The 26,131-nt window shown below is 53.1% G+C and overlaps 2 protein-coding genes across 5 annotated transcripts; one reads left to right on the top strand and one right to left on the bottom strand.

Annotated features, from left to right (window-relative positions):
* The first annotated feature begins 5,339 nt into the window (after window positions 1–5,339).
* Window positions 5,340–6,720, top strand: C23H16orf90 (chromosome 23 C16orf90 homolog). 2 transcript variants are annotated; one of them, XM_055561744.1, is made up of 3 exons: window positions 5,340–5,355; window positions 5,812–6,165; window positions 6,563–6,720. In XM_055561744.1, exons 1-3 carry the CDS (start codon window positions 5,340–5,342, stop codon window positions 6,718–6,720), a joined length of 528 nt encoding a protein of 175 aa, XP_055417719.1. The 2 variants fall into 2 exon arrangements, with proteins under 2 accessions (XP_055417719.1, XP_055417718.1); XM_055561743.1 differs by having other exon boundaries at window positions 5,340–5,385.
* A 1,766-nt stretch (window positions 6,721–8,486) lies between these two features.
* Window positions 8,487–25,632, bottom strand: NAA60 (N-alpha-acetyltransferase 60, NatF catalytic subunit). Of its 3 annotated transcripts, XR_008707520.1 has the most exons (7): window positions 25,460–25,595; window positions 15,691–15,806; window positions 13,950–14,079; window positions 12,866–12,962; window positions 11,910–12,144; window positions 10,558–10,909; window positions 8,487–9,801 (listed from the first exon to the last, which is right to left on the bottom strand). XR_008707520.1 is itself a non-coding variant. In XM_055561741.1 (6 exons), exons 2-6 carry the CDS (start codon window positions 15,798–15,800, stop codon window positions 10,753–10,755), a joined length of 729 nt encoding a protein of 242 aa, XP_055417716.1. In that variant the 5' UTR covers window positions 15,801–15,806; window positions 25,460–25,595; the 3' UTR covers window positions 10,273–10,752. The 3 variants fall into 3 exon arrangements, 2 of the variants coding, with proteins under 2 accessions (XP_055417716.1, XP_055417717.1); XM_055561741.1 differs by lacking the exon at window positions 8,487–9,801 and having other exon boundaries at window positions 10,273–10,909; XM_055561742.1 differs by lacking the exons at window positions 8,487–9,801; window positions 15,691–15,806 and having other exon boundaries at window positions 10,273–10,909; window positions 25,460–25,632.
* Between the last annotated feature and the right edge of the window lie 499 nt (window positions 25,633–26,131).

The raw sequence follows: 26,131 nt of genomic DNA, 5'->3' as shown, positions 1-26,131 counted from the left end.
TTTACAATCTCCTCTCTTTGAGTTTTAATTTCGACCAAGTCTTGGAGACATTTCATGACCAGTTTGTCACACAGCAATAGGAATGTTCACACCCAGGTCAAGCGAGGATTTCACTGACAGGCCACTCAATGTGCTATTATTGGACAGTTTAACAGTAGCCAAAAGCATCTGGACCATCTTGCCTATCTCTCTAGTCTGTTATGGTTCAGGAAATGGTTTTCTTTTATTGCTTCTTCCCATATCTAGAGCTACGCTATTACAGCCATCAACTTTGGGAATTTCCTGGTGTTCCAGTGGCTGGGAACAGAGGAGGGAATTCCCTGGTGGCTCAGTGGTAAAGAATCCACCTGCCAATGCAGGAGACATTAAGACTTGGGTTTTATGCCTGGGCCATGAAGATCCCCAGAGGAGGAAATGGCAACCCAGTCCAGTATTCTTGCCTGGAGAACCCTATGGACAAAGGAGCTTGGCGGGCTACAGTCCATAGGGTTGCAAAGAGTTGGACACGACTGAAGCAACTTAGCATGCACAGGTAAGTATTGAAACTAAGAACTTCCATTAGGTGTGGCCCAGTATCTCCCTAGGTTGTCTGACCCAGTCTGTCTGCACAAATCGCTGTCTTTAAAGGACTGTTTATATTGGCCTTGCACATAAAGTTCACCAAACATACCTGCATGGTGACCCCTGACAGGATTGAGAAAGGAACATTATCTTCTAAGGAGTTACGTGGCTGGTATTAGAAGGAGAAAAATGAATCTTTATAGTTGAGCAGTTTTTCTGCTGCTGCAGAGGTCTGGTTAATGCATAATGCAGATACATAATGCACACTTGAGGGGAGAAGAGGAAGCACAAACGGGGAAAAAACTGATGTTTAAATTTTCTTGCCTTAAAATAATGAGTCTTGTTTTCTTACAAGTAATAAGCAAAGGAAAGGATGCTTAAGATTATTAGTCATTAGAGAAATGCATATTAAAGCACAAGGTATCACTAGGCAGTTATTAGAATAGCTAAAACAACAAACCACCACAAAAAATCCTGACAGTGCTAAGGGCTTGAAAGGATGGAGAGCACTTTGGACTTTCATACCTGATTGGTGAGAATATGAAAGTGTACATCCACTTTGGAAACAGCTGGTACTTCTTACTAAAGTTAAACATACACTTAACATACAGTTCAGCAATCCCTCTCCCAGGTATTCACCAAAGAAAAACGAAAACTACTTACGTTCACACAGAAACCTATACACAAATATTAAGAGCAGCTTTATTTATAATTGCCCCAAACTGGAGACCACTTGGGTGCCCCTCAACTTAGAAATGGATAAACACATGTGGTACAGTGGATTGCCATTCAGCAATTTAAAAAAGGAGCAAACTGCTGAAATACACAAGAACAACGATGGCTCTCCAGTGCCTTATTCTAAGTGGAAGAAGACGGAGACTCAAAACGCTTCATACTGTTTGATTCCATTTATATGACATCCTGAATAAGATGAAAATATAGAGATAGAAAACAAATTGGTTGTTCCGAGGAGGAGCTGGATACATAATAATGTAATAATGTGTGTGGGGAGGGAGTAATGAAACTGTTCTATATCTCGTGGTGGTAATTACATGACAGTAGCTGTTCGTCAAAACTCATAGATCTGGGGCTTCCCTGGTGGCTCAGTGGTAAAGAATCTGCCTGCCAATACAAGAGACATGGGAGATGAGGGTTCGATCCCTCATCTGGGAAGATCCCATGTGGTTTTTAACTATAGGCATCCTCAAGTGTGTGAAGTAGTGACTTAAGTTTGCGTTTCCCCAATGATTTAGGACACTGAACATCTTCTCACGTGCTTATTGACCATTTGTGTATGTTGTTTGGGGAAATGTCTATGCAAGTTCACTCATTTTTAAAGTCGATTGTTTTGTCTTTTTGTTGTTGAGTTATAAGAGCTCTTTTTGTGTTCTAGATACTACGCTCTCATCAGATACATGATTTGCAAGTATATTCTCTCATTCTATAAGCTCTCTTTTCACTTCTTGAGAGTGAAGCACAAAAATTTTCAAATTTTATAAAGAGCAATTTATTCTTTTTCTTTTTTTGCTTGTGCTTTTGACATATCTAGGAATCCATTACCAAATCCATGGTGATGAAGATTTCTTCAAAGAGTTTAGTTTTTGTATGTGGTGTGAGGTAGGGGTCCAATTTCATTCTTCATTCATATATTTTTTAATATTTTTATTATTAATTTTTTAATTAAAGGATAATTGCTTTACAGAATTTTGTTGTTTTCTGTCAAACCTCAACATGAATCAGCCATTCAGTTCAGTTCAGTCGCTCAGTCGTGTCCGACTCTTTGTGACCCCATGGACTGCAGCACGCCAGGCCTCCCTGTCCATCACCAACTCCTGGAGCTTGCTCAAACTCATGTCCATTGAGTTGGTGATGCCATCCAACCATCTCATCCTCTGTCATCCCCTTCTCCTCCTGCTTTCAATCTTTCCAGCATCAGGGTCTTTTCAAATGAGTCAGTTCTTTGCATCATGTGGCCAAAGTATTGGAATTTCAGCTCCAACATCAGTCCTTCCAAAGAATATTCAGGACTGATTTCCTTTAGGATGGATTGGTTGGATCTCCTTGCAGTCCAAGGGACTCTCAAGAGTCTTCTCCAACACCACAGTTCAAAAGCATCAATTCTCCAGTGCTCAGCTTTCTTTTTAGTCCAACTCACATCCATACACGACTACTGGAAAAACCACAGCTTTGACTAGACAGACCTTAGTTGGCAAAGTAATGTCTGCTTTTTAATAAGCTGTTTTATAACTTTTTTTTTCCAAGGAGCAAGCATCTTTTAATTTCATGGCTGCAGTCACCATCTGCAGTGATTTTGGAGTCCCCCAAAATAAAGTCTGCCACTGTTTCCAGTTTCCCCATCTATTTGCCATGAAGTGATGGGACCAGATGCCATGATCTTAGTTTTCTGAATGTTGAGTTTTAAGCCAACTTTTTCACTCTCCTCTTTCACTTTCATCAAGAGGCTCTTTAGTTCCTCTTCACTTTCTGCCATAAGGGTGGTGTCATCTGCATATCTGAGGTTATTGATGTTTCTCCCGGCAATCCTGATTCCAGCTTGTGCTTCATCCAGTCTAGCATTTCTCATGATGTACTCTGCATATAAGTTAAATAAGCAGGGTGACAATATACAGCCTTGACGTACTCCTTTCCCAGTTTGGAAGCAGTCTGTTGTTCCATGTCCAGTTCTAACTGTTGCTTCTTGACCTGCATACAGATTTCTCAGAGGCAGATCACACAGTTTGTTGTGATCCACACAATCAAAGGCTTTGGTGTAGTCAATAAAGCAGAAGTAGACGTTTTTCTGGAACTCTCTTGCTTTTTCAATGACCCAATGAATGTTGGCAATTTGATCTCTGGTTCTTCTGCAGCCATAGGTATACACATATCCCCTCCCATTTGATACTCCCTCCCATCTCTGTCCCCATCCCACCCCTCTAGGTTCATACAGAGCCCCTGTTTGAGTTTCCTGAGCCATACAGCAAATTCCCTTTGGCTATCTATTTTACATACGGTAATGTAAGTTTCCATGTTACTCACAACATATATCTCACTCTCTCCTCCCCTCTCCGCATGTCCATAAGTCTGTTTTCTATGTCTCTTTCTCCATTGCTGCCCTGTAAATAAATTCAGTACCATTTTTCTAGATTCCATATATAGGCATTAGAATACGACATTTATCTTTCTTGTTCTGACTTACTTCACTCTGTATAATGGGCTCTAAGTTCATCCACTTCATTTGAACTGACTCAAATGCATTCCTTTTTATGGCTGAGTAATATTCCATTGTGTATATGTACCACAACTTCCTTATCCATTCATCTGTTGGTGGACATCTAGGTTGCTCTTCATTCATATCTTTTTATATCAAGTTATCCCAGCACTCTTTGTTGAAGTGACTATTAGTTCCTCCATGGAATAATCTTGATAACATTCTTGAAAATAAATTGTCCAGCGATGTATGAATTTCTTCTGGGCTCTCTATTCTATTGGAGAAGGCAATGGCACCCCACTCCAGTACTCTTGCCTGGAAAACCCCATGGATGGAGGAGCCTTGTGGGTTGCTGTCTATGGGGTCACACAGAGTCAGACACAACTGAAGCGACTTAGTGGCAGCAGCTCTATTCTATTCCATTGGTCTAGATCTCTAGTCTTGTGCCAGTTCCACAGTTTTCGTTACTATAGTGTTGAATTGTATGTAAGAAGTTTTTAAATAGAAAATCTTAGTCTTCAAACTTTTTAAGGTTGTTTTTGGCTTTTGGATTCCTTTGTAATTCCATATTAATTTTAGGATCAGTTTTCCTGTTTCTGCCTTTGAGGCCATTGGGATTTTTACAGGAATTGCATTGAATCTGTAGATCACCTTGGAGAGGACTGCTGTCTTAATATTAAGCCTTCAATCCACAAACATGGTCTTTTTCCATTTAAGTCTTCTTTACTTTTTTTTGTTCTCTAGTTTTTAGTGCTGTCTTGCACTTCCATGATTGATTTTATTCTTTTTGTTCTTTCCTAGTGTATAGAAATATAGTTCATTGTGTGTGTTGATCACGTGTCCTGAGACTGCTCAACTAACTTATTAGCTCTGATAGTTTTACTAGCTCAAATAGGTTCTTTTATTTCCTTTGAGTGTGAATTAATTTCTTCTCTATATAGGACCATGTCATTTATGAACAGAGAGAATTGAAAAGTTTAACTTTTAAAGAAATTGTTTCCCACTTTGGTGATATCATTTTCATCCCCCCATCCCCAACAGTATATGAGAGTTTTGGTTTCTCCAAACCCTTCCTCACACTTGGTACAATCCACAGAATACTCCATGGCCTACTTATGGGAAAATGGATGGAAAAGTTAAGGGACCTGCCCAGTCACCCAGAACCACCTTCTTGGCATGCTCAAAGCACTGATACAGGTCTCACCATGTCTGCGTCCCTAAACGTTCATTTTCCACCCACTGATGAGGAAAAGGATACCCCAAGAGGTCACCCCAGGGAGTGACTCCCCAGACTGCAAGAGCCAAATCTGTTTTGCATGCCTGCCCCAAGCCGGAGGGACCAGGGACCTCCCCAAGGTTCTGCCCAATCCCCTTGCCCACCTACCACCCTGCCCCTGCTCTGTACATCATCCCCTGCCAAACCTGGAGGTCCGAGAGATGAGGGAGTCTTCCCTGTGACATCACAGAGCTGGTTGCCAAGGGAGCCCTGCAGACCCGCCTGCTAGGTGGCGGAGAGCAGAGCCCTGCTGCACAGGAGGCCCGGCCGCTCCACCCCACCAGCTGGCCCTCCATGGAAGCCTTGGTCTGTGCGTTCTCTGAGCTGCGCATAAGAGAAGGTGCCGGGCTGCGGGGAGGAGAGGCAGGAGGAGAGATGCTCTCCTGTCCTGACCTGGGCCCAAAGCCACCAGGGTGGCCCTGGGGACATGCATGCTTGGGAGAAGGGAATGGCCATGGGTCCAGGCCACTTGACCCTGGACACTGGAATGCTCTTTTTAGGGCAGGGGACAATAGTGGGTGGCAGAAAGAGCCTGAAGTTCTGAAAATGTCTTGGTGCTGAGACCAGGTTTCTCAGCCCTCCCTGTGGGCTGGGAGGGAGAGGAGTGCTAAGTTGGATGAGGCGAGTGGGAGGCAGGGGGCGGAGTCCACATGACAGACAGGTAAGCTAAGGCTCTGCAGGCCAGGGTGGGGCTCATCGTGGGACTGTTCTCCCCTCATGGGCAATGGGGCCCCCCGGCCACACCCTTCTGCTCTCCCCTCCACAGATGCAGTGAGCTGGGCCCCAGGACGCACCAGTCACCCCGACACACCACCCAATATCTACGAGGGGGGGCTGGGGGCCCAGCAGCAGCAGTGCCCCAGTGCCCAGGGAAGCAAGCCCAAGAACTTCCGGCTGCGCCACCTCCGGGGCCTGGCTCTCTACCTGCCGGGCCACCTGCGGCCTGCTGGCCAGTGTGAGAGCCACTGGCTGGGTCGGCTGCTGGCCGGGGGCTGCCTGCCACAGCCCGAGGGCCTGGTCTGGCCCCTAGATTTAGCACAGGGGACTGTGGGCCGAGGTAACAGCCACCACTCAGCCCTTCTGGAAGCTCAACTGCCCAGGGACAGCCGGGGAAATACAGGTGAGCCTGTCCAGGTGACACAGAGCTAGGGACAGGAGGGAGAGACCCAGGGCAGGGGTGGGCTAGGCACTCAGAAGGACCCAGGTGGTCCCTCTCCACTCCTGAGCTGCCTGGGTACCTGTCCCAGCTCTCCACTCGATGAGGGACCTTGGGCTGCTTTCCCCCCCACTGGCCGTGCCTCAGTTTCCCCATTTGTAAAGTGAGGGGTGTAAGTTAGAGAAGGGTCTTTCCTGCTTGAAGCATGTCTCCCTCTTTCTCCTCCCCCATGGGGTTTTCTTTAAGAACTGCCCCCCCTCCCCTCTGGCTTGGAAGGATGCCAGGTTCAGGGGTCACAGGGTGGGCTGGCAGCCTCCCCTGGGTCCCTGTGAACGACTCCTCTCTCTCCCTCTTTCCTCAGCTTCCAGTTCCAGCATGGACCCAGCCAAGGGTGCCCCCTCCCAGTCTGGTCCCCCTGAAGGCTTAGGGCTCAGGCCTAAGAGATCCTGGGGGGCCCCAGAGGAGACCACATGTCCCTTGTGCAAGAGAACCCGCTCTGGGGGCCTGGAGAGGCCGTAGAGATCTGAGTGTCAGGGCTGGTTCTCCCAGCTCAGGACAGGAGGGGAGAGGGTGGCCCCAGGAGCAGGAGGAGACAGGTTCGGGGTCGGGGGGAAGGGCTCAGCCCCCACCAGCAGCACCCCCACACTGAGACACCTGGGCAGCTGCCCAGCACCAGAGCCTGGGCCAGCCTGGGGAAAGCTTGAGGGTGGAGGGAGGAGGAAGAGGTCCCAAGAGAGGGACAGAGAAAAAGAAAGAAGCCAGGGCATGCCCCTGCAGCCTGCTTCAACTCACGTCAGCCACGGGTACTGGGGAGGCCAGGTGGAGTGGAGAGCTGGGCTCCTGAGGGGCCGGGGAGCCTACAGATCTAATGTCAATAAAAGCCAAGGCCTGCGCTTCAGTCCCTGGGTCTGTCTGTTGTCAGGCCAATTTGGTCAGGGAAACGGCCCCTTGGCATGTGTGCTCTGAGAGTTAAGTGTGGTGTCACTCCCAGGAGAATCCGAGGTGCCCACCCTGAAGAGGGTGCTGTCCTCCTCTGGGTGGGCAGGGTCTTGGCAGGCCTACCAACAGTGTGTGGTGTTCTGGGTGAAGAGGGCAGAGGACAGAGAAAGTTAGGCCGGGTTCAGGGAGGGTGTTGGGAAGGAAAGCAAGTTCCCAACCCGGACAGAAATGTTGGCCCTGGCCCCACGCCGCCCACCACTGAGGCCACAGTGGAGTTCACGCTCCCTGGGGACCCCTGGCCGCCCTGACTCCCCAGGCAGAATGGGCACAGCCCTTCTCCCAGCGGGGCGAGGCTCCAGGCACCCTGGCATGGGCTTCCTGTACCGGGAGGTCCTCACCCTGCCCTGCTACCATCTGCGGCTGGGCCGCTCTCTGTCTTGGGGCCGACCTGTTTGCTGTAGGATGTCTGTGGCCTCCATTCACTGCATTCCAGGGGCGCCCTCCTCATGGAATGTGGCACAACCACAGCCTCTGGGTGGTCTCATGTCCCCTGGGGTGCAGAATCACTCTGGCTGAGACCCCCTGCTCCACATCACTGGGCTTTGGCCTGTGGAGACTGGATGGGAGGATCCAGGTTTGCCTCCATGTTCCTTGCCATCTCTGGCTTCCTGTCCCGGCAGCCCAAGCTGGGCCAGGGCCCACCTGCCCCTCTCATGGGCATCTGTCAGACCACACGTGATGGTGTCAAGCACATTCTGGACGTCGGGACAGCGCGCGTCCTTCCAGACACAAGGGAAGGCTCCCTCAGGCCCTGGCCCATCCCTGTATCCTCAGACGGCAGATTCTGGAGACGCTGGTCCCTGGTTGGGGGTGGGGGAAGGTCCAAGTCGGGGCCACCAGCCCCAAGCCCTGTCCTGCAGGAGGGCCATCTGGGGGAGGAGCAGCCCTTGGGAGCAACGCACCCAGGCTATGGAGGAGCCCGACTTCCACAGGCTGGGCTCTCAGGCCCACTGCTCACAGCTGTGTGGCTCCTGGGCAACTCCCAGCCCCTCAACCAGTTTTCCTCATTTGTCTGATGGAGGGACAGGCATGACCCCTGTCCCCAGGGAGGCCAGAGGCAGAGCCCCCGCCTGACCACTGCTTTGTCATCAGTTCTAGAGCCTCTTCCAGGGCTACATTCCTTAGCAGGGGAAGTTACAACTAGAATTGTAAAAAAAACAATCGCCCATTGAGCTGGAAGCCAGCCTTGGGACTTGCCAGGGGACAGGCAGCTCCTGGGCCGCCCTCGGCCTCGGGGTGGGCCCAAGGAGCAGGGCCAAGAGTGCAAAGAGCCTTCAAAGACTGAATGTGACCAACTGAAGTCTATTTATTTGTCTGTAATGAGAAGAAACACTACAATCTGTTCAACACTGGGCTGGACACTGCAATGATTAGGGGGCGGGATGGAGGAGCAGGCCAAGGCCTCTATGCTCATTACCAATGTCCAAGGCAGAACATTCTGGAAGACTCTTGCCTTACCCCAAGGGCCGGGGGAAAAAAAAAATCACATGGTCATCGTTGATTCAGATTAGGGAGGACACCTAGCTGGGCCTCAGCGTGAAGCTGATGTCAGCTCGGAGGAGGGGAGGCTGAAACCCTCCTGCCCAGATGCCCTTCATCCTGGGAGCCCCCAGGCTTGGAAGTTCCAAGGGAGGGAAGGACACGGTCACGCAGCCCCACCTGCCGTGTTCCCTCTCCAGCTCTTGGGCCAAGCACAACTCTGCACCACCCCATCTGCTCCAGAAAGCAGGGCGGGCAGAGAGCAGCTCTGGGGGATCCGTGCACACTCCCCTCAGAGTCTCTGCCCCAGAGGCGGATAGATCACAAGGCACGTGACTGCCCCCAGCCTCAAAGGCCGGGTCTCACTTGGTCAACGCAGTGTGCAGCGTCGTCCCCTGTCCCCTTTGTATCTGGCCAGGCCTCAGAGCTGCAGCTCAAGGGGCTGGGAACCTGGGGGGAGGCGTGGACCCCGGGGATCCTTATCGGCACACGTCCTCAACCTGGCTCTCCACAGCAGCTCAGGTGAATGGCACGTCCACCGTTGGCTGGGCAGCTCCGGTCACCTGGGACAGAATGAAGCCAGCCCGTGGGAGGACTCATCCTCCCGGTGGGGGTGTAAGCATCCAGCCCGTTATCCTGAGGCCCATGTGGGGAGCAGAGCCTGAGAGTCGGAGCTCAGGGTGTGGGTGAAGGGCCTCCCTGGCTGTCCCCCAGGAGCCCCAGCCCCAAGTGGAGGGATCAGATTGCTCCCTGCCCCCGGGCCTCTGGGGGCTGGCTCTGGAAGAGGGGCTGGCGTTCCCAGTATTCGACCCCTTGTTTTTCTCAGGCTCCTGTGTCTTTAGGGTCAAATGTGTCTGTAACACTTGGGTTTCTCCCTCTGAGAAGTTAATTCTGGCTTTAGAGGAAGGAACTGGAAGGAATGGGCTGAGGACGGGGGGAGGCCAGTGAGGGGCGCAGAGAAGAAGCCCCTTCCCACGGCCTTGCGCCTGGAGCAGCGGAAAAAACAGACCACAGTGAACGCTGCCACCAGGGCCGCCCGTGAGGCCGGTGTGCACACGCAGGGCTGGGCCAGGGCTCAGCAGAACTGAAGGTTTTCAGAGCGGGTAGGAGGCCTGGGAGAGCCTGTGGGGTAGACAAGAGGGGAGCAGGGTGAAGGCCGGGGTGGAAACGCTCTGCCCCCACCCCGAGGAACTGGCCTAGGAGCTCCAAGCCAGGCGCTGGCACTCCTCTGGGCCCAGAGTCCCTTCCAGGGACCACCAGCTCCCCTCGGTCCCAGCACAAACCATGGCACCAACAGGGGTGCCAGCCCAGGAGGCCACGGAGCCCTGCCATGTGGGCTCGGCCCCTGTCACAACCTGCTCTGGGTCATGTCCACGCATGAGTGCACCCTGGTGTCCCCATGGCTCTCAGAAGTGGCCATGTCTGGGCAGAGCACTCAGCCAGGAGCTCAGAGAGTGAGCAGGCGCCGCCGGAGCTGTCAAGGCCATGTGTACACCCAGGGAAGTACGGCCGGGAACACGGCAGCACCACGGCCCGGGAAGGAGAAGCTGAGCATCCGGGGCCCGGGGGAAAGAGACTTGATCTTTTGGTAACTTTTCAACTTTTGAACCACGTAAGTATGTTATTTTTTTAAAAAAGGAGTTTAGGATGTGAAAAGACAACGTTCTGGCCAGAGCTCAAGGACTCTGCTTTTCCTCCAAAAGTTTCCGAGAGGTGGTCAGGGATCCCCCTGGCCCTGGGCTCTGTCGCCCATGACCTGTGTGGCAGATGCCCACCTGGGGCTGCCTGTTCTCACTGCTGACGATGCGGGGCCCCTCACTTCCCTGATCATCACCCCCTAGGCTCTCCTCCACTTCCCGCAACCCCTGCTCTGGGTACCTGGGGAGACAGGGCATGCCCCACGTTGCTCTGCTCCCGAACCCGCGTAGCACCGGCCTGCAGCTGGGGCGGGCCAACCAGCCCGGCAGGTGGCCGCCAGTTCCTCTGCAGAGGACAGCCGCAGTCAGATGGCCAGGAAGGTGGCGTCCGCCAGATGCCGGGGGGTGGGGCCCGGCGGAGGCTGCCTGGCTGGCGTCACATGGTCCGGCTGTACTCGATGCCGCCCTTGGTGGAGATGCTAGACCATGGCAAGAAGCTGCAGAGCAGGCTCTGGGCCTGGCGGTAGATCCTGTGTGGGATGGAGCAGGGGCTCAGGTTTGCTAGCGCGGAGCCCAGGTGCTGGATGTAGTCCGTACGGCTCCGTTAAGGAAGATTCCGCCTCGCCTGCCCACCTGCCCGCACGCCCTGGGCCGCTCAGTCAGCATGGTGACCCGCAGGGGCTGCCTGCACACAACACATCACTCCTGTGGGCGGCCATGAGCCTGCGTGGCCTCTGCAGGGCAGGGAGCCCCATCAGATGGAGGGGGCTCTGCTGTGCAAACACAGGACCTTCTGGGTGCAGCCCCACACACCCGGACGCGACTGGGTGCCGGGGGCGGGGTCTGGCGGAGCAAGAGCGCCTGTTGCCCCTATGCCGGGCCCTGTCCCTGAGACGAGGAGGGGTCTGCAGTCCCCACCCGTGGACACCCACAGAGAGCACCCCCCTTCACGTGAGCCAGGCCTGCAGGCTTTTGGGTCACCCCTGTCTTTCCTGTTTATTTCCCTATGAAATGGATAAAGCCTGGACTCATTCGTTTAACTTCTGTCTCTCACATACACACATTATTTTGGGGGCCACTCCCTGTGACTGTTAGGAAGTCTCCTGGCCTCCATCGAATCTGTCAAGGGCCAGAGAGAATTGGCCCTTGAAGAGGAAGGTTGAAGAGGAGGGTGGAGGGCAGGGAAACCCAGCTGGGTCATGCACCTGATAAGGAAGGTTTGAATCCAAAGTTCAGAATCAACAAACCACTCTTTTCGCCTCCCGTGCTTGTTTTCTTCCGTCAGCACTAAAGCAGGGGTTTTTGTCTGCCTTAGTCACTGCTGTATTCCCCTCGACCTCAAATAGGAGGCTCTCAGTAGATACTTGACAGATGGATCTTGGGCCAGGCTGACGTCCAGGGAGCACCTACTTTCCCAGCATCTACACCCAGACCATTATATCCTGTCAAGATGTGCTGGTCAGAGTTGCCCACAACACTTGGGTCCCACGAACTTGGCCTCAGGGATGCCATGTGAAGGCAACCGTGGCTTCAGTTGGCATACAGACCCCACTAGGAAGCCACCAGCCCTCACCCCTGAGAGAGAAAGGATATAAGATGGTCCAGGGGGGGTGGCCGCCGTTGATGTAGAGGACGTAGGTAAAGCCATCTTTGAGGACCCCGCGGATGGAGTAGTAGTAAGGGAGATAGTGGTGCTGCTTGAAGTCTCTGTTCTCGTAGAAGCTTATGGCTGTGTTGTTGGTGGTAAGGACGTGCAGGTAGATGGCTTTGCAGTGGTCCTGGGCAGTGGTTGATATGTGATCCTTTAGACTCTCAAGTAACAGGGACCCTGAGGGGTGACAGGAAAGGGGCGGTGGGGGGAAGGGAGCGTGAGGCAAAGGCTGACCTTCCAAAACCACCCATTGCCGGAGTCCCTAACGTCCGAACCCTTGGTGGGGCTTGTCAGCTGAGGCTCGAATGTCAAGGATGAGGATGTAAGCTGGCCACGGTCCCTGCCAAGGGCTGGACCTACAGCGAAACTCACTGCCCTTTTAGCCCAGGAAAACATGGAGTGAAAGGGCCTGGGTTACGAGGGAAGACCCCGACGCTCGCTGGCCGCGTGGGACAGGAGTTTGGAGCTGTGTGGGCGGCAGAGCCCCCAAGGGTGGCAGGCATCCGATAAACCATGGTTGGGACTGTTCCTTCAATTACGCTTTCTACTGTTAGTCAAGAAAACCCTGGGGCTGGATGTGAGCTGGGGGTGTGGCGAGAGGCACAGTAAGAGGGGCCCGTTCTCTAATGAGGATGCCCGGGAGGGGTTATTCATCTGATCTCACCAGATCTGGGAAGGAGGCCACAGCAGAAAGACCCAGCGAAACGTGGAAAGAAGACGGGCTGAAGGCCGAAAGCAGGTGGGGCCGGCAGACTTGTCAGGGGCAGGGAATGAAGGAAGGGTGCGAGTTTGGCCCCAACAGAGGGCCGGATAGAGCAAGACAGAGACAGAGCAGGTCTTATGAGAGAGTCGGCAGGGAGCAGGGGCAAGCTGGGGGGACTTACAGGCCCCCCCTTACCTATCCCGTGCTTCCTGAACTCCTTCACCACTCCCAGGCTGAGGATGTACGCAACCTGTGTGTCCACGGAGAAGCTGGAGGCCAGAATATCTCCGTCCTAGAGAGAAAGTCAGAGACTGCTGGGTCAGCAGTGGAAGCCCCGGTCCCGCTGCAGGACACGCACAGCTCCTGGGCCAACTTCCGGGACACATACCTTGGGGGACACCGGGGCAGGAGAACCCAGAACGGGGCAATGGAGAGCCACCCCACCCCCATGGAAGCGAGAGGCTGTGGGCCCTTCTGTGAGAAACTGCTGCTAACAAGGCACACGCAAAGTTGCTTCTCTTGGGGCGGGAGGGTTAGCAAAGCCGGACCAGAGCAGTCACGGTGGGAAGAAGCGCTGCTCAGGAGGCCCTTGGTCCGTGTCAGTCCACGTGCCAGGAGACAAGGCAGCCCCACAGGGTGTGGGCGCTGTAACTGAAGGATCCCACACGGTCCCATGGGGTCCTGGAGTACAGGGGGAGGCAGGTGGGGGCGGCCGAGCGACATGACACCCCACGCGGCCTCTTGGCTCCAGAGATGGACCACCGGACTGGGAGAGTCACGCCTCTGACCAGGACCAGGGTCTCATGTTCTTCTGCCTCACAAAGAACCGGAAGGCTCTGCCATGTGTGTGGTTTTCGCTCCCTCACTGGAAAGGACACTTGTGACTCGGCTTGCGTCCCATCCCGTGCTCGCTAAGTGGCTCCCAGGTGCTGGATCGGGGCGGCCCGGCCCATTCTCACCCCAGCCTCCGCCCAGCAGTTAACCTGGACGCAGGCAGACCCACCACCGGCCTCAGGGAGGAAGCCTCCTTCCGGCTCTTGTGACTCGAAGCCACAGGAAGCCCGTGTACCTATCACCCTCCTCCCTACTTCACGACAATGGTCACTGTGAAGCCCACAGTCAGGTCGTGCAACTTAATGCATGTATGACGGTGTCACAAACACAGAATGAAACCAACCACCTAGGACTCTCACACCTGTCCAGGCTCCTGAGAGGATGGGGCCCAGCGCAGGCAGCGTCCAGAGGTGTCAGCCCCTGAGCCATCGCTGCAGACACTCACCTCCTTGTGTATCTTGGTCCGATTCTTAATTTCAGCTACAATCATCCCCACGATGTCACCCCTGTAGGTCGCGGCAAGGGAAAAGAACTTCTTGTTGGAGGTGATATCACGATACCATGAGTCTGGGTACCTGAGGAAGAGACAAACGCACGTGGACCGGCCGAAGGTCAGGTCCAATCACCGCTGTGCTTCAGAGTGGAACCACAGGGGACCCTTGGCTGCTCCGTCCAGCACTCAGGGTCTGCCCACCACCCAATCTCCACCAAAGGGCATCACCCTCAGAGTTGCAACTTCTGATAGCCGTTATCTGTCCAGACGGGACCATTCACTGCTGAGTGGCCTTTGAGTTTTGGGCACATGAGGGCAAGGTGTGTCCAGAGCTGCTGGGGCTGCTCAGCAAGAGCCCCGAGGACAGCGGGGAACAGAGCAGCGAGGCAGTGCTGAAAAGGCAGAGTCAGCTGCAGCCCAGGAGACTCGGACAGGTGGGAGTGAGGGGTGGTTTCCTGACCTGCTAGGTTAGCCCGGGATTCCTTTCTTGGGACCAAGAGCAGAGGAGGGTCTCACACCCCCCCTGGAGACCCAGGGAGGTGCTCTCCTCAGGTCTGCTCTGTAGAGGCCACTGCCCCACTGTCCCTGCCAGAAAGTTCCACAGAAGCTGAGCATCACCCAGCCTCCTCTCCTGGTCCCTGTCAGTCCCACCTTCTGACCAGCAGTGTCAAGCTGGCACAGCGGCCAGGAGTGAGCCACCACACGGCCCGAGGGGGCTACAGTTCTGTCCACCGTCTTTAGAACCTAAGGCCTCCAGCCCAGCTATCTCCAAGGAGGCAGGAAGGCCGGGCTCCTCAGAGGCTCAGAGACTCCGGCCGGTAAGGCTCCACCCGCCCCAGGTCACCCCTCAGCAGGGTCTACTGCACAGACTTGCTGGATTCCTGTCCAGCGGCGGGACTGCTGGGCTGATGCTCACTTTCTATGAAGCCACCGCTAGCCCACAGCACACTCCAATCAGAGAAGTAAGGGGTGGGTGACCGGCTTGAGCAGGTCTGAGGCTGAGACTCATGGAGATGTGATGTTGGCAGGATCGTATTTTCAATTTTTAAGAGTTTGTACTATTTTTCCTCACTATAAATGCTCTATGAACACATTATAGGAAAATGCAGGAAACAGAGACAAGCAAAACCAGACAAAGCTTGTAGTTGCTAATCATCCACCCAAAGAACTACCAAAAACATTTGCTACATGGCACACTTCCTCCTAAGCTTTTATCTTGTATATGCTTTCAAATAAAAGAGGGATTGTTGTATATCCTGGCTTCTCGTCTGCTTTTTTCACCTACTATCTCACACACACACAGACAAACATATAAACCTCGAGGACAGATTTCTTTGCCCCTGGCTGGATAATATTGTACTTCTGCATGTACATCCCCTGATGTAGGGAACCAATTCCTTTCTGTTAGGACACTTAGGTTACTTCTCGATTTTCTGAATGTCTTAAGCAGCACTGCATGAAGCGTCTTTGTAACTGAAGATTCTCTGCAAGGCCCTTCCCAATCTCTGTACAAGAACATGGTGAGGTGCAGAGAGACCAGGAGCGCCAGGGAGCAGGGCCTGGGACCCTGACGGGTGAGGGGGCTCTAGGTCACCAAGGCGCCAACACAGCGAGCCCCCCAGCTTCAGCACTCTGTGCACAGGCCCCCGGACACCCCCACCCCAACGCCCACCTGCAGACCCGCTGGACTTACTCGATGGGGAACCAGTCGCCGCACAGGTGCTTCACGGTGTCTATGTCATCGTGGCAGAGGAGGCGCAGGCTGACCTCGCTGAGCGCGCTGGACGGCACCGCCTCTGTCATTCACACCTGTGGGGGAGGGGCGTCAGGAGGGCGGCGCACCCCCCGAACCTCCTCCTCAGGCAATCTGCAAGGCTAGCAGGACGGGAACGCTCACAGTGGCCCCATGGGTGGAGGGCCTCTCCCCTCATGAGTGTTCCCGCACCAGGCATCACAGACACCCCACCCTGCAGAGAAGGCCTGGGAGGATGGGGATACCCAGAGGCCCCCTCCCTGCTCACCCGGGACGCTCCTGAGCCCTGTGGAGGGCAGCTGGCCTCTGTTCTCTCCCGCCTCAGCCCCACTGAGCTGCACACTGAGTGCCCACACCCACCCTGCTTCCCCTCACCAGTTGTTCCTCCACTGGGAGGGCACATGGCCCCGCCTTTCTGCCTGGGTCAGTGGCATCCTATGACCCAGAGCTCAACGGCCCCAGGGCTGGGCTGGGGGGCCCCAGGGACTTGGTGGATTTCGAGTGGCACTTACGGGGTGGGCTGTTTCTCCTCCCCCATCCAGGAGATTAAGATTCATGTACAGAGAAAGATTTCAAGAGATGCCAGAAGTTCAAGTCAGGGGCCACGAGTTGCAACGACTAAATCAGGAAGCTATGCTCAATCCAGACAGGAGGGTCAAGCGTGGGCTCCGACGAAGCACCTACATCCCCAGGACCAAGCAATCGCCAAGGAAAAGCCGAACCCTGCACCCCCTGAGATCCTGCAGCCACAGGACCCCCAGGGATAGAGGCCAGCCTGCCAGTGCCTCCAGTAAAATACACAAAGCCCTTTGGTCCCTGCCTAAAGTGCGGGATCTGAAGCAGATCAAGCCTCGAGGCTACCGGGTTACACAGGCACCATGACATCTGACACACACAGAAGGGGTGGCATTCTACATGACAGCTGCCTGCTCTCTCCAAACAATCAATGTCATTAAAAAAACAGAAGCAGACTGAAAGAGACAGACCTACAACCAAATATGATGTGCAAACTCTGGGAAACACAAAAAGTCAAACAACATTTGGGAGAAACTTAAATGTGGGCTGGATGCCAGATGATGAATTTATAATGAAATGATTATGAACCTGTTACTGTCTCAGACGTGGAAGGTGGAGTGCTCCTATAGACGGTCCTAGAGATGCTCTGCTGAAATACTTCAGAGCGAGGCATCATCAGGTTTAAAAATAAATAACTCAAAATCTTTTCAACTGCTTAGGAAGCAGATGTGACAAGATGCTGTTAGCAGTTGCATCTAAGTGGCAGGTTTATACAAAACAGGAACTGACTGTTTACACATTCCATTTTTCTATGTCTTTGAAATTTTCCTTAACAAAAGTTGCGGCCAGGGCTGGGGAAATGACGGTTCTGTGCGCGGGCACTGCGAGGACCCAGGCAATGCCAGAGGCCAAAGGGTGCCCTAGGCCAGAGCCCTCCTGCTGCTGGAAGCGCCACGCCCTCCTCTTGGGCAACAAGACTGCCTGCCCTCATCACCCTTGGCAGAGCTCCAGGTGTCTCACTGGTTGTGCCCACCAGGTTCTCAACCAAGAGCTGGGGTGCTCTGAGCTCCGCAGGAGGAGGTGCAGGACAGGAGGCGTCGGCTCACCCTCCGCAGTCTCTCTCCGGAGTTGGCAGGACAAGTGCCGGCGACCGACAACCCCAGCTGCAGAGCTGTGGGAGCAGGTACCCCGTGCGGCTGCAGGCAGACGCTGGGTACCTGGGGAGCTGGCACCACAGGGAGCACCAGGAAACAAGGTACCTGCACCAGGCGGCTGACTACAAAAGGCTGGGGTGGGCACTTCCCGAGGGGATGTAAATGTTTTGTATCTTGACAGTGGTGGTTACGTACACAAACGTATATACATGTATGTTAAACTCACTGGGTATATTCTGTTGTATGTATGTTAAACTTCCATAAAGTTGGTTTTAAAACATTTTAAAGGTTGAGGAGTGACAGCAAAGGGAGAGGCTGATAATAAATGAGCAACTTGCCCGTCCTGGGATTTATACATTTTCACCCTAGTGTCCTTGTGATGATGCTCTTGACCAAAGGGGCAGGATTTCCCTGTTCAGCATTCATGAAGAACACTGGCCTCTAAGACACACAGCTATTTGTGGATTCTCACATCCCTATTAAAAGTACTTGGATGTTTTCAAAGGCCGTTCTTTAGATGCCTTGATTTAAAAATAGAGACTTGTCACATCTAACTAAGGGGAAATGTAGTATATTATCGTGCCTGATCTGCCCGAGCCCAACCGACAGGAGTGGAGGAGGGAGAATCCAGCACCCACATGCCAGAGAGAAAGAGATGTTTGGGGGGGTGGGTGGGTGGTCAAGACGGAGCGGGTATGGTGGGCAGTGCTGGTCCACCACTGAGGGAGAGGCCGGGAGACTGACATCTGACACCTGTGGGGACCCCGCTTGTCCACCTGGAACCTTCAGCCAAGTACTGACCTCCTGTTCTTATGTGCTGCCCTATGGGCTTAAGGGACAAGGACTCAGAAGACTCACTGGAGGACAGAGGTGGTAGGTGAAACAGAGCAGAGCCCCCGGGTCAGCCCTTTGTCCTGAGCCCCAGGGGGCTGGAGCCGTAGGCTCACAGGCCACCTTTCCGTGAGTTTCCCTACAAAGACAGACACACAGATCCTACGATAGCAGGGACGCACTGTGCAGGAGAAGACACAGTTCTGGCCTGCAGCAAGAGTTCTCCCGGGCTTGCCAGGTCTGCCTCCTGCCCTTGGCCTGCAGGGGTGGGCGAGTGGAACATTTCTACAAGGGACAGAAATTGGATTCTCCAAGACGATGAAAGGCCAGCCCGCTCACTTCTCCATCTGCCCTTTCTCCTTCCCTAAACCTCGTCCCCGTGGGCTGTCTGCAAGAGTCATCTTCCTTCTGAGCTGAAATGACCTCTCGGGTCCCTGTGTTGATGCCATGCGGTGGCTGGGGGTGATGCCTGATCACCTGGGCGTGCGCTCCCAGACCCATTTCCCGAGGGACTGCGCGTGCCCAGCCAGAGGACAGAGTGAACTCCAACATCTCAGGCATATCCTCCACCCCACCCCCCAGCTGCCAAGTGCTGGGGATTCAGGACCTGGGGCCTCGGGATGGGACTGCTCTAGTTTCGGGAGGGGTTTCCTGGCACCATCACAATGCCCATGGGGCAGAGCACCGCGCTGGCCTGTCCCTGCACTCCGGGCCCCTTCTCAAACAAAGCACGGGAAAGATCAGTGCATACTAGTCCACGGCACAGAGTTAAAGACCACCAGGGCCCTCCAATGTGAAATGCTGCAGGCATCAGGCTTATTGGCTCAACAAACCCAACAACAGACTCCAAGCTTTTGCCTTCAGGGTGGATGGCGCAAAAAAGGAAAAGTAAGCCAGTGATGGACACACGGCACCGCCCTGCTCATCAGTAAAATGGGCTGAAGGGCTCAGAGCAGGGAGTGAGGGAAACCGTGAACACTCAGCTAGTTTGTTCAAGTGAGCAGCCATCTGGGGGTGGGGGCGGGGGCGGTGGGAGCTGTCTCTACAGCAGCCTGGAAACCTTTCAAAGCCTGAGAGTGGGAGGAGAAATATGAATAATTTACAGGAGACAAGACACAAACACCCAGCACTGTGGGTTCAAAGCACCTCCCTCTTACAGCCCGCCACACGATGCCCCAAGGGGAGCCCACAGGCTCCTCACACACAATTTAAGACACAGCACTTCACCTGCGAACTGTTAACAGTGGGGGATTCCATTTGTGTGATATTCTAAAACTAGCTAAAGACACTGACGGTAAGAGCAATGAGAATGCGGCTGGGGGGTACAGAGGACCTCGATGGGAGGGCATAGGATGACTCATGGGGCCGGCGACAATGTTCCCATGTCCATCAGGGTCGTCAACCGCGTTCACCTGCACACTTCAGATCTGCCGGCTGGGCGGCATGTGAACCATCTCTTGACTTAAAAACAAAACAACAACCAGTGGTCCGGAGCAGTCCCGGGGTCAGCCCGTGCTTCCCTCTGGGCCACAGGTTCTATGACCACCACCCCCATCGCAAAGAGAATCCATTCATTTATTTATCAAAGTTGAACTGAAAACCCAGGCCCCGCACAGACACTGTGGTTGCAGTAAAGAGCAGAGATGGGCATCTGTGATCACTGGCGGGGCTGGAGAAGGTGTGTGTTTTCTTGCTCTTTTACCTAAATACTCTCAGAAACGCTTCCTTTGCTTGAGGAATTCCGAGGCAAACAGCACATCAGTGAACACAAAGAATGCCATCCAGCAGGCTGGGCAGGGAGAGGTTAACACACCTGTAGGAGGGGATGCTCCCTTCCCAAGGCCTCAGGAGAAGGCAGGAGATCCCCTTGCATCACTCAAGGTGTTTTCCTTGACTACTTGATCCACCTCCTTGAATCAAGAGTTCCAGGAGGAGAAACAGAGTCCTGAACCGTCCCACGAGCGTCAGCTCATGCCCTCCCCGCCAAAACCAAGAGGGATCACTGGCTCACAGTATTTCTTACAGCAGTGGAGTCCAAGGGAAAGGCAAGGCTTCGAGGCCACACACACGCACTGTCCGGCTCCCCCTGCCACGTGCGGGCCCTGGGTCCCGGCAGGGCTGTGACGCGGGGACCAAAGTCCTCACAGGACACGTGCAGAGCGCCTGCCAGGCGAGTAGAAGTAAGCCCTCTGCAAACGGTGGCCATGACTGCCATGACTGCCGGGTGCCAAGTTCTCTTCCAGGGATCCGCACTTGAAACTCAGGCCGTCACCAGACTCTCGAGGATGAGGAGGAGAATGGGTTCTTCCCGAGACGGGCCCACTCAGCACTGCCCGGGTCTGGGGCTGAAATGGACGCCGCTGGCAGCTCAGTTTTTAGGGGAAAAGCACAGCCATGGCGGTCTCAGGTTCAGAAACCCTGCCTGCCTCTCACCGCTGCCCCTTCAGCAAACCAGCCCCCCCAAGCCCTTTCCAGTGCTTCTGTGCTTTTTCCACCTGACTCTGATGGCCTTTGTTGTTTTACATTTGACTTTTTAATCTCTGCATCCCTGGGTTTGTATTTAAGATCCTTCAAAATCCAACAGATACTAAATGTGAACGTGGGTCAAATTCGGTATAAATTAATACTTGACCATGTGGTTAACTTTCATAACAAAAATTATTTTTAAAAAGAAATTCAAGCTCCTCTCAGCATTTGCCTGTGGAATTAAGGCAGATGTCTGTTTTACATCACTCACTTCTGCCTCATTTGAGTTTTTTTTTTGAGTTTTTTTTTTAAACAATGAGCTTGTTTTTATTATCAGAAAAAAATAAAGACTTCCAGGTGGTATGTGAAAATTCAGAACACATTTTTTATATTACAGTAATGTTTTTAATTGTAACAACTTGAGAATTTTATAATGTCTCTTCAAATTATAAGTAGAATGGTTATCCATTTTACCCCAAAATAGACTCTCAGTGCCAATGTTTAAGCCCCATACCCTTGGAATAGCACGGCATTTATGCACTGATGCCAGAAATAAACATTATAAACACAGACCCATACTTGTAATGAAGCAAAGAGGATGCAGTTGTTGGTAAGAAAAATATTTTAAAGAGTTCCTGTGTAATCATTACAAAGAAAATTCAGTGGCCATATAAAAATCAATATTAAAAATATTTAAAGGCTTCAGGACAACCATCTAAAAAAAGCAAAAAAGGTTTAAAAAAGAACATCCCCCATTTGTTAAATGCTGTTTAAAACTTTGTTCATGGTAAAATAAGAATCAACACACAACATGAAGCAAAACCTCAAAAGCCTCCTCCTCACTTTGTCCTCAGTAAAATGAAGGTTAATAGATTCTTGAGTTTCCTACTAGAAAGCAAACTTTTTACATAGGAGAGGGCTTACTGGGTACGGGGCCCGAGGGGGCTTCTGAGGTGGGAGGTTTCACTGGTACATAACAGCGAGACCAAATGTCAAGCAGAGTACTTTTCTGTACGTTTCTGCATATTTCCACAAAAAAGTTAAACACAGGAGGCCAGAAGAGAAGCAATCCTGTAATCTGAAGCTAAGAGTAGAAAGAGCAGCAAATATCTGGCCAGAAGAGCTTCTGAATAGTTTACAACCAGAGTCACAAGGAAGCATCTAAAAAGAAACAAGTTGTTAGAAAGGAGCAAGCAACTCAGAGCTATGGGAACTATGGAAATACTGTTGAGGTAACACTGTCCAGATAAAAACCCTTTCAGCAGCTAAGCGACACTTACCCAGAGACTATTTTATAAAAAGAAATTGCTTTCTTCTCAGTTATTTTTAAGATGGGCTCAAATTTCCCTACTTTTCTACCCAAATACTTTGCTGCCCTATTTCAGGAATGCAGGAGACAAAATAGAGGAACACAATTTACTGTTTAATAACAAGAAATAGAACTGGAAGAAGTTCTTTTTTCAATGTGGTCTGTTTTCTCCGGTCTTCCTGTGGAAGCAAGCGGATAAACATTTGTTCTGAGCCCTTTTTCCCAATCAGTTCCTCGTTGCTTCTTTACAAATGCAAATCTTTTTTAATTTGGCTATGTGGCATATGGGATCTTAGTTCCCTGACCAGGGATCGAACCCACGCCCCCTGCATTGGAAACTTGGGAGTCTTAACCCCTGGATCATTAGGAAAGTCCCTACAACTGTGAATACTATTAGAATGTTTAGAATGTTTATGTCTGGCATCAGTGCACAGAGCTGGGTTATTTCACGGATATGGACCTTAAACACTGACACTGAGAGTCTATTCACTGGAAGAGGCATTTTAAGGTCTCTACGTGGTCACACTCATAGGTGGCTCGCATCATCAGTATTCCAAGTGTTGGCCCTGCCTGAGCAGGAAGTCAGCCTCAGGTGAGGAGATGGGGAGTATGAGAGGCCCTCAGGATGGGACTAGGGACTGACTGGCCCTCATGTGAGGTGACACCCTGACCATCCAGGCTCCACTTGGGGGCACCTCGAGGTGACCGTCACATGTCGGCCAGCCTCTGTAGAGCGGCACTCAATGGACCACTCACTGATTCAACCGCTGACACAGACCCCAAACCACTACGTGCAGAAAGCCCTGGCTCCCTGTTCAGATGTCCTCCCATCACTCCAGAGGCACCGAGCAAACATTTCAGGTTCAGAGCAGAGTGTCAACCCTACTCTGCATGTGCTTACTGGGTTTTCAAACACACAGGTCTCTCTTTAACCTCTCTTTAATCAGCACTGGGCTTCAGGGAACCCTGACCTGGCCTGCCAGCCAGCCTCGATCCGAAGTCACGCTAAAATCATCATATTTCGGAAAGGAGGTCTGATCCCAGAATTATCAGAGACACTTAGAAACATTTGTTGAATGAAATTCAGCCTTCGATCTTGGCCAGAAAGAGACCCAGGAGTTCCAGCATCACTTTGCAGATCAGTGTTTTACTCGAAAGCGCTGCGTGTGGACGGAAGCAGGATGCAGGATCTAGATCCCAATCTTCATTTCTGTAAACAAGGAACTGAGGTGGGAGAGCTAGGAGGACTCTGTGGGTTTCTTCCAGAAAGACAAGTCAGGGGAGGAGGTGGTGGTGGAGGCGAAGATGTGGAGAGGGAGGAACCTCCATTTAAGAGAAGGCCTGGCAGCTGACAAGCAGCCAGCTTTCTGTTCAGGTAGGAGAGCCGTCAGCAGCAAGCAGAGACCTCAGGGCATTTTGGCAGAGATCTGCACTGCCCCAAACTCAGAGCTCTGAATACCTGTGGCTGCTGCCGGGTAAGGATTCTGGGTCCACCTGGTCTAAACACATCTCAGTTGCTAGAAGACAAACTGCTGCGAGCCAGTCCACTGAGGCTGGGACAGTCTGCGGGGCAGAGCACCAGGTGAGCAATGATGGCCCCACCTTCTTACTTCTGGTGTCTTCATTTCTCAAATCTCCTAACACCCAGGAATTTTCTTCCAACACAGGCAGAGGCCAAGTTGCCAAACAACATCAACAGGTCACATCTGAAGTCTGAGAGTGGGTGCAGTTAAAATAAACATTTTACAGTGATAAAGTCACTGTAACAGTGGGGAGAGGCTAAAGGTAAGACACACACACAGACCTTTTAAAATAATGTGTGTATTTTTTATTTTGGCCTGTGAACACCATACCATGCACTGACTCTGTTACTTATAGGTTTTAACCATCTTCATAGAAATCCAGCACTTCTGGAAACACAGTGAGATGGAACTTCAGCAAACTGTGGCCCAAAAGAGGAGCCCAGGCATACTGCTTCTCAAAGGGCCAAAGTGCACTTTAATTCTAACACACAAACTTCCAACAACAGGCGAGATGAAGACCTATGTCATGCTCAGCCATGACCACTTGTTAAATGACAGGGACTTCTATTTCAGCCACCCTTGAGTTTCTTCTGGCCTTGAATCCTTTCTTCTCAAACTGAGCTTAAAGCAATTCAGGGATTTTTGCAAGAAGAGAGGATTTGTTTTGCTCCAGCCCCTTTTTAATTCAGTGCTGTCCAAGACTACCCTTCTCCCTGCCTCACAAGCCAGTACTGTTGGCCAAAGGACTTCTAACACTTAGCTGTACATACAAAGTGCTTCACAGAATGTGGTATTTCTACCGCTGACTTGCAGTCATACTGACTTTCCCGGTTCAGGCAGTTAAGCGTTAACATTAAATTTTCTGCCTTCTGTGCTCCAGTAAAATATCTGCCCCCAGCAAAGTTCTCTTCAGTTCTGACTCTCTGATTACAACCATTCCAGGTACCAAAGGGCTGTAGGGCTGTTATCCTTTTCATTCAAGAGAAACTAACAAAATGGTATGGCTTAAGGACTGGGCAGAGTTAAAACAGACCAAGGAAGCAGCCAATGGCCACGTTTATGACAGAGTAACTCCTCCTCTCATCCCCAGACCCTGGGGTCCATCACTTCCTGAGCACACAGATATTTGTTGTTAGTGGTCCAGGGAAGGCGCTCAGCCTCCCTGAAAATCTTCCCAGGGGAACAAACGACAGAGGCTACAGATTCCCTCTGTTACATGGGAAGCGCCCAATCAATGGGCCAGAGGTCAGAGGTGGTGCAAGGGTCTGCACGGCCAACCTTTAAACTACCCCCAAACGTAAGTAATTGAGCTGACTTAACCAAAATATACAGCTTAAGGAGTAAGAAGTGGAGACGACCGAGAAAGAGTCCAAGGGTTTCCAGAGTTCACGGGAGGGCAAAAAAGTCGCCAAGTAACTACAACCCATGCAACAAGTACCAAAGCAGCGATGGGGCCCGGCAAGGCAGCAAATCGCTGAACTGTGAAAAGGACGGCCCCGGCACCTCCCGCGAGGCCCGGCGGGCAGCAAGGGGCAGGCTGCCCTCTGCTTCCAAATCTCCCCCGCCAGCTCGTCCCGAGGCCTGGCACGGAGGCAGCCCAAGCAAAAGGATCGGGATCGCGCCCCTGGGGCCTCGGCCCCCTCCTCGGCCGGGGAAACGCGAGCTCTGTGATCGCCCTGAAACCCCGCGGAGATGTCTGGGCGCCGGCTGGCGGGGGCAGCTCCCCGACCTCCCTCGAACCGACGGGACGTCCCACGCCCCGCCAGGGCCGCGTCGGGCCCCCTGCACCCCGGCAGGACCCCGCGACTGCCCTGCCGCCCCGGCCCGGAACTGTTCCCCTGCCTCCCTTGACGCCCGCCCTTGGCTGGGGCAGGCGCTCCGCCGCAGGCCCGAGCCCCGGGATGCCTCACCTCGGGGGGGAGCCGGCGGCAGCGGACAGCGTTCTAGGGCTCAGTGCATCCTTGGTTCGCCGGGAGCCAGGAAGTGGGGCCGCGCGGAGCCCGCAACCAGTTATGTAACCGGCAGGGGCCGCAGCCGGGACGGAGGCGGCGGCCCGAGGCACTTCCGCCTCCCGCGCCGGGCCGGCGGCACAGGCGGAAGCCCATTGGCCAGCGTCGTCCACGTGGGGCGGCACCTCGCGTCGCCGACGCCGCCATCTTAAGAGCGGGCGGGCCTCGCGCGAAGCCGGACACCAGAGTGAGTGGAACACAAGAGAAGCTGGGACGTCGGCGGTGGAGCAGCGGAGGCACCTCTAGGGGGTGCGTCTGCTAGAGGCTCGCGAGGCTCTGAGAGCCGGCGGAGGGGCTGGACAGGTCGGGCCGACCCTCGGGGCCCGAGCCCGGCGGGCGTGGACGCCGGGGGCGCGGTCCGGTTGGTAGCCGGCGGGCTCGGGTTCTTGGGCTGAGCGCTGAGGCTTGCAGCTCTCCACTTCCTGGCCAGCGGTCCTCTCGTTTGGTTTGGGGCTGGAGCTTTTCCATCCGCAGCGCCTGACGGGGCTTCCAGCTAGGGAAGCGTGATCCGGTGGCCAACGACGGCTGGAGGGCAGCACCACCCGGCTCAGCGCCGGACGTCCGCGGCAGCCA

Source organism: Bubalus kerabau, chromosome 23 (genome assembly GCF_029407905.1).
Source record: "Bubalus kerabau isolate K-KA32 ecotype Philippines breed swamp buffalo chromosome 23, PCC_UOA_SB_1v2, whole genome shotgun sequence".
Taxonomy (NCBI): domain Eukaryota; kingdom Metazoa; phylum Chordata; class Mammalia; order Artiodactyla; family Bovidae; genus Bubalus; species Bubalus kerabau.
Note: the sequence above shows the minus strand (reverse complement) of the source record. Positions and strands in the feature narration are given on the sequence as shown.